Below are 14370 nucleotides of genomic sequence, written 5' to 3'. Positions count from 1 at the left end.
GGAGAAGTAAAGCGCAACTATTGTGTCACGTAGTCTGGTTAAAAAAAAGTCCACCCAGTTCAACCAATAGAAGGGAAAAAAGATATATACAATCCTATACTCATAGTTGATCAAGAGGAAAGCAAAAAAACCCAGCAAAGCATGATACAATTCGCTCCTGCAGGGGAGAAATTCCTTCTTGATCCCCAGAGAGGCAATTGGATTTTCCCTGGATCAACTTTACCTATAAATGTTATATCCAGTTATATTATGTACATTTAGGAAAGAATCCATGGCTTTTTTAAAACAATCTACTGAGATGGGCAGAACCAACTCTTGAGGGAGACTATTCCACATTCTCACAGCTCTTACTGTGAAGAAACCTTTCTGTGTTTGGAGATTACATTTCTTTTCCTCCAGACGTAAAGAGTGCCGCCCTTCTCCTCTGTGATGACCTCAGGGTGAATAACTACACCGAGTTCACTATATGAACCACTGATGTATTTATACATGGAGATCATATCCCCCCCTTATGTATTATACATGGAGATCATATCCCCCCTTATGTATTATACATGGAGATCATATCCCCCTTATGTATTATACATGGAGATCATATCCCCCCTTATGTATTATACATGGAGATCATACCCCCCCTTATGTATTATACATGGAGATCATATCCCCCCTTATGTATTATACATGGTGATCATATCCCTCCTTATGTATTATACATGAAGATCATATCCCCCCCTTATGTATTATACATGGAGATCATATCCCCCTTATGTATTATACATGGAGATCATATCCCCCCACCCACTATGTATTATACATGGTGATCATATCCCCCCTTATGTATTATACATGGAGATCATATCCCCCTTATGTATTATACATGGATATCATATCCCCCCTTATGTATTATACATGGAGATCATATCCCCCCTTATGTATTATACATGGAGATCATATCCCCCCCTATGTATTATACATGGTGATCATATCCCCCCTTATGTATTATACATGGAGATCATATCCCCCCCTATGTATTATACATGGAGATCATATCCCCCCTATGTATTATACATGGTCATCATATCCCCCCTTATGTATTATACATGGTGATCATATCCCCCCTTATGTATTATACATGGAGATCATATCCCCCCTTATGTATTATACATGGAGATCATATCCCCCCCTTATGTATTATACATGGAGATCATATCCCCCCTTATGTATTATACATGGTGATCATATCCCCCCTTATGTATTATACATGGAGATCATATCCCCCCCTATGTATTATACATGGTGATCATATCCCCCCTTATGTATTATACATGGAGATCATATCCCCCTTTATGTATTATACATGGAGATCATATCCCCCCTTATGTATTATACATGGAGATCATATCCCCCCTTATGTATTATACATGGAGATCATTTCCCCCCCTATGTATTATACATGGTGATCATATCCCCCCTTATGTATTATACATAGAGATCATATCCCCCTTTATGTATTATACATGGAGATCATATCCCCCCTTATGTATTATACATGGAGATCATATCCCCCCCTTATGTATTATACATGGAGATCATATCCCCCCTTATGTATTATACATGGAGATCATATCCCCCCTTATGTATTATACATGGAGATCATATCCCCCTTATGCATTGTACATGGTGATCATATCCCCCCTTATGTATTATACATGGAGATCATATCTCCCCTTATGCATTATACATGGAGATCATATCCCCCCTTATGTATTATACATGGAGATCATATCCCCCCTTATGTATTCTACATGGAGATCATATCCCCCCTTATGTATTCTACATGGAGATCATATCCCCCCTTATGTATTATACATGGAGATCATATCCCCCTTATGCATTATACATGGTGATCATATCCCCCCTTATGTATTATACATGGAGATCATATCCCCCCTTATGTATTATACATGGAGATCATATCCCCCCTTATGTATTATACATGGTGATCATATCCCCCCCCCTTATGTATTATACATGGAGATCATATCCCCCCTTATGTATTCTACATGGAGATCATATCCCCCTTATGTATTCTACATGGAGATCATATCCCCCCTTATGTATTATACATGGAGATCATATCCCCCCTTATGTATTATACATGGTGATCATATCCCCCCCCTTATGTATTATACATGGAGATCATATCCCCCCTTATGTATTCTACATGGAGATCATATCCCCCCTTATGTATTCTACATGGAGATCATATCCCCCCTTATGTATTCTACATGGAGATCATATCCCCCCTTATGTATTATACATGGAGATCATATCCTTTTTATGTTTTATACATGGAGATCATATCCCCCCTTTAGTATTATACATGGAGATCATATCCCCCCTTATGTATTATACATGGTGATCATATCCCCCCTTATGTATTATACATGGAGATCATATCCCCCCTTATGTATTATACATGGAGATCATATCCCCCTTATGTATTATACATGGAGATCATATCCCCCTTATGTATTATACATGGAGATCATATCCCCCCTTATGTTCCTCTAATCTTTCCTCATAGCTGATCTCCTCCATGCCTCTTATCAGTTTAGTTACCCTTCTCTGTACTTCCTCCTGTTCCACAATGTTCTTTTTGTGAATTGGTGCCCAAAACTGAACTGCATATTCCAGATGAGGTATTACTAATGATTTGTACCGGGGGAAATGATCTCTCTCTCTCTGGGGTCTATGGGGTTGATTTACTAAAGGCAAATAGACTCTGCAAGGGCAGTTTCTCTAGTGCTTAGCAAATGAGGTAAAGCTTCACTTTGCAAAGAACACCCAATTATGTACAGAGAAAAACAGTATTTTTGCTTGCATGTGATTGGATGATGGAAGTCAGCAGACCTTCTGCTCATTCACTGAGCTCTGGAGCAACTGTACTTGCAAAGTACTTAGTGTCATGTTTCACATGTGTTAGAAGCTTTCCTTAACCTAATATCTAATATCTTCTTATTAACAGTACTAACATAAGTATGAATGAGTTGGATCTTAATAGAATAATTGAGTTATTATATTTATATTTGTTCTAGATTGGGAAAAGTAAGTAATTAGACTTCATAGTCTGTGAATATACATATGAACATATATCTTGGGTTTTCTTTACATTCAAGCCACACATATGGTAGCAATTGGTCTAGCCATCCTCCCCCATCTATGTAAGAGATAAAGTTACACTCAGACTTTGAGAGAAGTAGACTGGAGGTTTGTTATATATATACACATCTGTTTCCAATTATCTTTGTGGGACTACAAGTATACCAGCCCATTTTGAGGAAAAGGTGGGGGCTGGATTGCTCTTTCTAGAGCAGGACTAAGGTTTAAAAAACACATTCTTTGGGCAGCAAGGCGAAGGGAGCTGCTTGCTCATATCCACACACATTCATATTATACACACACAATTACATACAATTTTATTATTAAGAACTTAACTATACTTTTTGGACTTTATTTAAACATTCTGTATTCCAATATTTTATTTCTAATTTTATGCAACATTATAATTAAATCATCTTTTTGAGTTTATGCAAGAAGTGGAAGGACTTTCTATTTGAACATTTCTCATCAATACAAGTTAATAAAATATCGAGACAATACGATATTTTACAGTGGCGAGCCTCCAGTTCGATTCGTTTCCGCCGATTGCTTATTTTTGACTTTTTTCTTCTTCATCTTGCTGAGAGGGAAGTTGTTTGCAAATTCAGCAAACTATGAAATCAAGCTTTCAGGAGAAGTAAAGTCTGCAACAGATGAATCGTCGGCATAATCGAGAACCTAAAAGCAGAATTGGTGAGAATTGCAAGAAACGCTGTTCCTTGGTGATGTCATTTCCCGCCAAGAGAGAAAAGACGCGTTATGTAAAGAAAGACCTTCTTAATTGGTAAGTAATGGATTTTATTGATGAATTATCTAGAGAGAGTAAGTTAGAATTCAAGAATCTGTCTACATTTGTTAAAGATGATGAACTTTGGCGGTACATGTATAATGAGTGCTTACAGGCTAATAGTAAGATAGAAAAATCTAAGTTTTCCTTTAAGAAACTGAGCAAACAAGTTAGAAATGTAATGAAGTTAGTTAATGTTTTTAACGCCATGATTTTTGATGTTCCTAAGACTGCTGTTTGTGTAATGAAGCAAGATCAGAGCAGTGTATGTGCTAATTGCCAGATTTTGACTGAGCAAATAGATGATATGCAAAGTGCAATTCAAACAAAAGACATTCAGTTATCTGACCTGCAGAATGATGTAAAAAGAATTTGTGTGAATACTAAGGCAGAGAAACAAAAATCTTTTGTACCAGAGATCCAGTCTGTAGAAGGAGACCCTGTAGATCAGGAAGAAATGTGTAAGAGAAAATTAAGGGATAAAGTTGCAAAACTTAATCTTAAAATCCTTGATCAGCTCATGAAAATTTTGAAGGATATGCCAGCCTATGATATGGATGCCGATGCTTTCTATAACATGGAGGTTTATGAAAATTTTTGTAATAATTTTTGTTTAAATCAGGAGCAAAGAAATTTTCTATTCTGTTTATGGCTCCCCAGTGTTATGGCATGTAGATTAATTAAAACGCCATATATTGAGGATGATGAGGAAATGCATAGCAATGCAGCAGACCGACTACGTCAATTATTGAAATTTACTACTGGACAGGAAATTCCTTCTTTGGAAATCTTAGACTCCTTAAGAGCTACGATTAATGATGATCCTTTTGAATTTAAAAATAGATTTTCTAAAGTATACAAAATGATATTTAATTTAGACAATGAGACTCCTTCTATGGTAAATGCTTTTGTTAAAAAATTCAAGTATCTTGATCCAGCATCTGTTATTATTGCTACTGGAAAAAATGATTTAGATCAAGCAGCCAAAGTTATAGATACAGTTAGGAGACAACTTAAATTAAACAATCAGAAGAAGGAAAGTTTAATTGTTCAAAATGGAGAAGAGAGAGAGACCATGTGCTTAGCCACACCCAGTTATGATGATGAATACGTCACAGGCAGGACGAGAGTCTCAGAGCAGACAGGAAATACTATTTGTTTCTATTGTAAACGATTTGGTCATTTGAAAAGAGATTGTATTCATTATAAATTAGATTTACAAAGAAACGCTTTGGAATTAGAAGACCAAAATATAATTTCTGAACAATCTACTCCTCCATGTTCCAACAATAGTCTGTCTGAGTTGCCTTATGCCTCAGAAGTTAAAAAGATCAGTTCACTGAGAGTCAACAACAGCTTAAACAATATGGTAAACAGTGCTGTTGTCATTAACAGGAATGGTTTACTGCCATTGCCGAAATTAGGATCAGGATCAAATCGAGATTCTTCTTTACTGTTGGAATATGTTGCTCCATATTTATTGGATGAAAGTGGAAGGCCCAAATCAACATTAATTGATTCTTCCATGTACTGTAATGTTGGAAGTATTTGTACAGCAACTGCTGACATGTCTTCAGATCATAAATGGCCACATACAGGAACCAATCTTGAATTGGAACAATTGGTTAGATCACATAAGGATCTGTGGAGTCAAAGCAAAAATGATGTAGGTTTGTTTAAGGATTTTGAAGTTGACATTGAAGGTAGAGACCCTAAGCCTCAACCTCAATACAAATTGCCATTAGAATCAATTAATCCAATTTCTTCCATTATAGATGAGTTTTTACAGCAAGGAATTTTAAAGAAAGTACAATCAGTGGTGAATAATTGTATTTGGCCTATCAAAGTTGATAATTCATATTCTTTATCAGTTGATTTCAGGACATTGAACAAATGCATCACAAATAACAAATCTATTGTTCCTGATTGTAACATAATGTCACACCTGGATGCCAAGGCCAAAATATTCTCAGTACTTGAAATTGCCAATAGCCATTTGTCAGTACCCTTAGCTAAGAGTTGTCAATATAAACTTGCCTTTAGCTTCAACAAAGAAACTTATACATTCACAAGATTAGCCCCAGGCTTAGATTTAAGTGATGGGATTGTTCATGAGTATTTGGGAAAAATATTATCTAAATTCTCTAGGCCAGAATGTATTGTCCAGCATGTAGACAAGCTTCTCTTGTCTACACAAAATATAACTGAGCATATCACTCTTTTGTCTGAAATAATTACGTTGTTACATACAGCAGGATTGAAATTGAATACAGAGAAAGTTCAGTTGATGAAAAGCCAGGTGGAATTCCTTCATATGCAAATTAGTTATGGACAGAGACAGATGTTGCAAGAAAAAGTTAGAACTATTTCTGCTTATCCAATTCCAACAAATCGCAAGGCTTTGCATCAGTTTTTGAGCGAAGTAAATCATTGTAAAGATTTTATACCCAATTTTGCAGAAAAGTCTAGATCATTATTTGATCGTTTGAGACAAAAAGCTGGTGTGTTTGATCAATGGAATCAAACTGAGAAAGAAGCTTTTGAACTATTGAAATGGGATTTGCAGAATGCTACTACATTAAATACTGTTGAGTTTTGTAGTAAAGTTCCTTTTGTTTTAGAAACCAATGTTTCCAATAATGCAATCTCAGCAACTTTGTCACAATTAAAAGAAGATAATAAAAAAATAATAGGTTTCTTCTCAAGAACTTTGACAAATATGGAGAAAAACTTTGATGCACATATGAAAAAATTGTTAAGTGTTTTCTTTGCAGTCAAAATAACTGAATACATTGTGAGATCAAGTAAGATCATATTACAGACACCTGATTCATCACTGAAACTCCTTGAGGAAGATGGTTCAACAGAAAATTATCGTGAAAAGTATCCTATATGGTACAAAACACTGTCATCCAAACACATTCAGATAGAAGTAACAAAAAGACATTTTCAGGAAAACATACCAACACATATTTGTACAGCTGTAAGTGAGAAGTTTGTACCTCACGTTTTCAACATAGGAACTGAGAAAAGTTTGAAACCAGTATGTATTACTGCAGATCAGTCTTACACTACAAGAAGTAAGTCAACACAAAAAACAGCTACGCATATTTCCAATTTTATAGAGATAAGATCAAAGGCATAATCCTTTGTCATCTCTGGGTTGATACAAAACCTTTCTTTGGTTTTGAAACCAAGGTTTTGAATCATGACCAATAATGGAGATGTAGCGTCCTGTTATATTTATTTTTGTTTATTTCAGGTACTTATATAGCGTTGTGAATATATGTAGTGCTTTTTACATATATAGTACATTCACATCAGTCCCTAACCCTCAAGAGGTGTACAATCTAGGGTCCCTAACTCACAGTCATACATACACATACTAGGGCCAATTTGGATAGGAGCCAATTCTCCTACCAACATGACTTTGGAGTGTGGAAGGAAACCGGAGTACCTGGAGAAAACCCACACAAGCACAGGGAGAACATGTGAACTCCAGGCAGGTGATGCCATGGTTGGAATTTGCATCAGCAACCCTAGTACTGTAGGCGGAAGTGCCCGCATTCTAAAATAGAACACTACAAGTCAATAAGAAGTGTTATAATGAAAATATGTTTTCCATGTCATGACTAGAAATGTTTGTGATTATGATATGTAATATTAACAGATAAATGTAAGAGGATTAATCCATGTAAAATTATCAATGCCAAAATAATGATACTGCATTTCTGTTACAGGAAATGACCTAAGAGTAACTGTTAAAGGAAGAAAGTTCAAATATTTCTAAACCTTTCAGATGATAATACATTTTCCAAGAAGGAAATTTATTCTGGAAGAAGCTTTGCAACAAGAATTTCATTCATCATTGTTTTTGTTGTTCTTTTTATGTTCAATAAAGTTATTTTAACTTTACAGAGTGCTAGAAGAAGACAAGACATCTCAAGGCATCTCATAGAGGAAGAACTTATAAAACAATTGACTTTTGACTACTGATGAAATAATTCATTCATCATCAGATATATTGGTTTTTTTTTGTGTGTACATTTTATTTTGACATATGTTTACTATATCAAGATGAGATCAGTTTTCACATGAACATTTGCAATCACACACTATGTATTTTCAGAAGTGAAAGGGTTAAACTTTTGTTACAACAGAGTCACGCTAATTAGTTAGAACATCTGTTGTTAATTAAGCTAGAGATAAGTTTTATAAGGTACATATAGAAAATTTAGGCAAGCTTTACATTGTTATATGTATGTTTTAAAAAAAAAAAATCATTTGATATACATGTATGGATTGAAGCTAGGGAACATATGTTATGTTTAAATGTTGATAAGGTATTTTGAAAAGATGTATGGATTATAGAACTGTGTGCTACACACATTTTGGAGGGAAAATATGAAACATCTATTTTTTAAGTGACATATTTTAAAGTATTGTACTATAATGTTACAGTTATACATTTATTAAGGGGATGAATTATTTGGTAAAAGGAAAATAATAAGGGTAAAAATATTTTTATGTGATACATAACAAAAGGTTTATCAAAGAATTTGTTTTCCCATTATAGAATCAAATTAAAGATATGTTCAGATCAATTATCTTAAGATCCAAAAATGCATGAATGGATACGAAAGTGACGAGAATGTGTATAAATGGATTAAGATAAGGAAAATGATTAAGATTCGATAAAATCGATCATTTTGAGAGGGAAATGTTAGAAGCTTTCCTTAACCTAATATCTAATATCTTCTTATTAACAGTACTAACATATGTATGAATGAGTTGGATCTTAATAGAATAATTGAGTTATTATATTTATATTTGTTCTAGATTGGGAAAAGTAAGTAATTAGACTTCATAGTCTGTGAATATACATATGAACATATATCTTGGGTTTTCTTTACATTCAAGCCACACATATGGTAGCAATTGGTCTAGCCATCCTCCCCCATCTATGTAAGAGATAAAGTTACACTCAGACTTTGAGAGAAGTAGACTGGAGGTTTGTTATATATATACACATCTGTTTCCAATTATCTTTGTGGGACTACAAGTATACCAGCCCATTTTGAGGAAAAGGTGGGGGCTGGATTGCTCTTTCTAGAGCAGGACTAAGGTTTAAAAAACACATTCTTTGGGCAGCAAGGCGAAGGGAGCTGCTTGCTCATATCCACACACATTCATATTATACACACACAATTACATACAATTTTATTATTAAGAACTTAACTATACTTTTTGGACTTTATTTAAACATTCTGTATTCCAATATTTTATTTCTAATTTTATGCAACATTATAATTAAATCATCTTTTTGAGTTTATGCAAGAAGTGGAAGGACTTTCTATTTGAACATTTCTCATCAATACAAGTTAATAAAATATCGAGACAATACGATATTTTACAACATGACTGTCCTATTGACTGTCATATGCCTTTAAGTGTTTACTATATCTTGTTTCTGCTCCTCCCTTTCTTTTGGTTTAGTTAATGTTGTATAGATAGCTCTCCCCCTTTCCCAGTAATGCATTGCAGGTCTAGCCTCACGGCATGGAGCAGGAAACATTATGATCTTTTGACATATCGAATGTGTATTGTAAGATTGTCTCAGTTTATGGAATAAACTTCACAAGATCTACAAGATGTCTTATCGATTGAGTCACTGACTGTGGCATCCAACTGAGGTTGAAGTTATTGCTATCTCATCACAACTGTAAGTTACAGAGATCACACTATCAATGCTTAGATTGGAGAGACAGAACACCTAGTCTGTCTGCCTTTAGTAAATCATTTCCTGTACCTCTTTCAGGGTCGGTTCACACCATATAAAATGCACCCCAGATACAGTTTTCATCAAAAAGAATTTCCTGGTTATCAAAAATCACAAGCCTTAAAACATTGCAAATGGCATTATATATCCCCCCAAACCCGTATGATTTACCAGAAAGGTGTCATCAGACTGTTGAAGATAGTAGTATTGTTACAGATGAATATGCAACTGTTCCAAATGAACAGTTGAGTGTCACACAGGTTCTTAAAGATCTGGAAATAATCCTTGACCTAGAAATACTTTTTAATATAGAGTCCTATATGGCAACTCGGTGACATACTTCCAGTTTGGACGCCATCTTGATACACCCATGTACTACACCTAGAAACATGAGGTTTGCTGTTTCAATGCTCTGAACAAGACTATGAAAATGCAAGTGTATATATTGAAGATTTGGGTTTACTTTTTCACTTAATAAACAGTATTATGCTATGGAAGCTCTTAATTGTGTTTTAATGAGATAACTGGCCATATCTTGCCTGGAGAGGAGTTGTATTACCACTTAGCCTGACCTTGAGGGGGAGACCACTGTGGAGAGAGGGACGCAATTCCAGAGGAGTCTCTTGCATGGAGAATCCTGTGTAGTGATCCAAAAGCATTTTGACCCCTAGCAGGTCGAGGCGTGGAGATGAGCGCGTCATACAGCTGTCTGTGGATACGTGTCATTACCCACTTTCACGGGTGTTTTTTGGAAGAAATAGCTGTTTTTAAACACCATTTTGGACTATTTCCATCTGTATTAACCTCCTTAGCGGTATTCCCGAGTGTAGCTCGGGGTAAAATTTGAGTACCAAGAGCAGTAACCCCGAGCTACACTCGGGCTTACCATGCGGCGTTCTCCGGGGGTCCCTGCAGCACTTACCTCCTCCGGCCAATGCCGGCATCCGGCTTCCATGTTCCGGTCCCTGTGACATCGGGACGTACGGGCGCCGGGACCGGCGGGAAATTTGAAATTTTTTAAAAATTTAACTTTTGCTGTCATTGCTGTTTCAATGCATTTCACATATATTTTGTCCCTACTGCTTTGTCCTGCGCCCTGCCTGCATTTTGACTGTTCTTTCTGCCTGGAAACTTAGAAAAGTCCATGGCGTCCAAAAAGCGTCCCTTTACGTCAAAAGCGGTTTTAGAACAGCGATAGTAAATCAGAACCACTTGCAGAATTGAGTGATAATGATTCGTGGGGGAAATTCGTCATCAGACACTGAAAACGATTTTGCAACTTTGCTCAGCGATGTGCGAATTTGCCTCTGTATTTCAAATTTCAGTGTTTTTGGTTTGATTATATTATTGAATTAAATTTATTATTATTATATTATTATTTTTTATGATTATTTATTAAATTATAATTTATGATTTCGTGTTTCAAGTTTTATCATATCCGGAATGTTTACTAGACTCTTGTTCGGACAGATTTCAGTGAGTTATTCCTAAAAATGACAGGCCTACAATAAAAAAACTACATATTTCCATGCAAAAAAATGGTACCGCTTTCAGCACAAAAAAAATCGGAAAGAATCATACCGCCAAGGAGGTTAAAGGAACATGCGTTGTTCCCGAATATTCATGATGTTCACGTTTGTGATAGTTTATAAGCACCATCACGCATGCGTTTTTGTGTTTGTTATTGTTGAACATTGGTTTTGCATTTTTTGCTTATTTGTTTTTTCATTTGTATGTGTACACGTGTTTTTTCTGATTGTCCTTATTTGGAATTATTGGTCTCATTTGGACTTTTTTATTTTTACCATCACCTAGACCAGCAATGGGCAAACTACGGCCCGCGGGCCGTATACGGCCCGGCGCACCTTTTAATCCGGCCCGCGGAGCGTGATGTGAGGCTGTCAGGATGTGTGTAGGCGGGGCAGCGTGACGAACGTGAGGGGAGCTAGGCTCCTCTCACAGTCCTCCCTGAAGACCGGAACGGCGCGGGAACACGGCGAGAGGAACACGCGGAGCAAAGGTAAGTAAATTGACACAGGGGGGACTTACTATAGGGGGGATGAATTACAATGGGGGATGAATTACTATATGGGGGATGAATTACTATGGGGGATGAATTACTATATGGGGGATGAATTACTATGGGGGATGAATTACTATGGGGGATGAATTACTATGAGGGATGAATTACTATGGGGGATGAATTACTATATGGGGGATGAATTACTATGGGGGATGAATTACTATGAGGGATGAATTACTATGGGGGATGAATTACTATATGGGGGATGAATTACTATGGGGGATGAATTACTATGGGGGATGAATTACTATATGGGGGATGAATTACTATATGGGGGATGAATTACTATGGGGAATGATTTACTATGGGGGATGAATTACTATGGGGGATGAATTACTATATGGGGGATGAATTACTATGGGGGATGAATTACTATGAGGGATGAATTACTATGGGGGATGAATTACTATATGGGGGATGAATTACTATGGGGGATGAATTACTATGGGGGATGAATTACTATATGGGGGATGAATTACTATGGGGGATGAATTACTATGAGGGATGAATTACTATGGGGGATGAATTACTATATGGGGGATGAATTACTATGGGGGATGAATTACTATGAGGGATGAATTACTATGGGGGATGAATTACTATATGGGGATGAATTGCTATGGGGGATGAATTACTATGGGGGATGAATTACTATATGGGGGATGAATTACTATGGGGGATGAATTACTATATCGGGGATGAATTACTATATGGGGGATGAATTACTATGGGGGATGAATTACTATATGGGGGATGAATTACTATGGGGGATGAATTACTATATGGGGGATGAATTACTATGGGGGATGAATTACTATATGGGGGATGAATTACTATGGGGGATGAATTACTATATGGGGGATGAATTACTATATGGGGGATGAATTACTATGGGGGATGAATTACTATGGGGGAATATTACTATACTTACTATGGATGACACATACACATCATTCATCTACTCTTGGTCCGGCCCCCGGGTCCAATATATGAACCCATTGCGGCCCTCAAGTCAAAAAGTTTGCCCACCCCTGACCTAGACCCTATCAGGGTCATTTTTGGGCACTATTATGTAATAGTCACACTTGGACTATTTTTGCACACTTATATCATTTATAGATCCTATTGGGATCATTTGACTTATTCAGTAGTGTGATTACTGGAGTTTATTCACTTGTTTCTTGATCACATCTTCTTTTTCACTTATTCCTGATCCTTGTGAGATCATGGTTTATGTTTAGGATTTACAGCCCATAGGCTGTACTTTGTAATATTAGTCACTTTATATATATCAGTCACTTTGTTTTATGTCGCTTATATATGCGATTTATTTATAATATTATATGTTTCATGTGCATTTTTACTTTATGAGTCTTTTTTGGTGTTAGCGCTACATCATTTTTTCCATTAACTGTGCGCTGCCATGTGTATCATTTTCATAGGCGTTTGGGGAGCGTTAAAAGCGCCCCTCAAACGCCTGCCTACAAAGCTAGTGTGATCTTAGCCTGTTTTTTTTTTCTTTTGTAACAGCTCAGCATTCAGAATACCAATGATGACGTGATTACCTTGCTTGTTTTGAAAGTTGCTGTAATGAATTTCAATCCGGATATATTTAGGGTCACCTTCGGTGCCTATGGGAACTCCCATATCTGGTGGAAAATCAAAGACCTATAGTGAAGAAAAAAGGATCATGACCATGGAGGAGAGGAAAAATTGCAGAGGATTGGTCTTCACTGCCTCACAGTAGATCCCGACATTTTGCTCATTGAGCTGCCTAGCTAAAATTTACTTTAAAAGAACTACGCTTTTTTTTCTTTACAGGATGTATTTTTTATGGGTTTATTTAGGCTAGTTTAGCTTGTTTAATGTAGTATTGTATAGTTTTTGTTTTGTTTTTTTTTGTGTATTTGGTTGTTATTTGTGTGCTGCTCCTTTTAACTTTTATTATACATTTGTCACTGTCTTTTTTTCTCATTTCTCCTTAACCTCATCCTTTATATTTTATAAAAAAAATGGGTAATATATTATTATTTTTTTGTGTCCTAAAATTAACTTTAACTGAAATTTGGCACTTGATAAACCCTTATGCTAATATGGTGTGACATAAAATATTGAAACTACCCCCCTTTTATTCTCCAGGATCTCTGCTTTCAGAAAATATAGGATGTTTCAGGGGTGCTAAATAATCTTCAAGCCTAAAAGGAGTTCTAAACATGAACAAAAAATTGGCAGTGGCCAATCAGTGATCACATGGTCGGGACCTCGTACAGAGGTCCCGTCCGACGATCGGTGTTTCACTGTGTCCGGAGGACACAGCGAGCACCGGATCGCGGTGCTGCGCGCTACCAGGGAGCGCGCACAAGCAGGGTGCGGGGAGGCCGACCCTGCACTGCCACCATCCGGTCGTTTATATACAACAGCCGGATGGGAGGTGGTTAACACAGTTTCACTTTCATGGACTTTACATTTTGATCATTCACGGATGTTTTTTTGTATTTGTGATTCACATTTATATGTTAATATATTGAATGATTATTAGGATTGAATATATTGTTTATG

General features: G+C 36.4%; 1 protein-coding gene and 1 long non-coding RNA gene across 2 annotated transcripts in view; one reads left to right on the top strand and one right to left on the bottom strand.

The window, feature by feature from the left end:
• Positions 1 to 14370, bottom strand: part of LOC149449392 (DBH-like monooxygenase protein 2) — a 49187-nt gene that overhangs the window by 22590 nt on the left and 12227 nt on the right. The window contains exon 5 of the mRNA XM_089693308.1: positions 13377 to 13479. Coding sequence (XP_089549434.1) covers positions 13377 to 13479 — 103 coding nt within the window. The remainder of the gene's footprint in view (positions 1 to 13376; positions 13480 to 14370) is intronic.
• On the top strand, positions 2988 to 9599 carry LOC149449393 (uncharacterized). The gene is made up of 2 exons (XR_016315411.1): positions 2988 to 3946; positions 7690 to 9599. It is a non-coding gene; the product is annotated as an uncharacterized LOC149449393 (long non-coding RNA).

Source organism: Staurois parvus, unplaced genomic scaffold (assembly GCF_062004578.1).
Source record: "Staurois parvus isolate SC_StPar_1 unplaced genomic scaffold, SC_StPar_1.0 ptg000621l, whole genome shotgun sequence".
NCBI classification, from domain to species: Eukaryota; Metazoa; Chordata; class Amphibia; order Anura; family Ranidae; genus Staurois; species Staurois parvus.
This window is presented reverse-complemented; position numbering and strand designations above follow the sequence as displayed.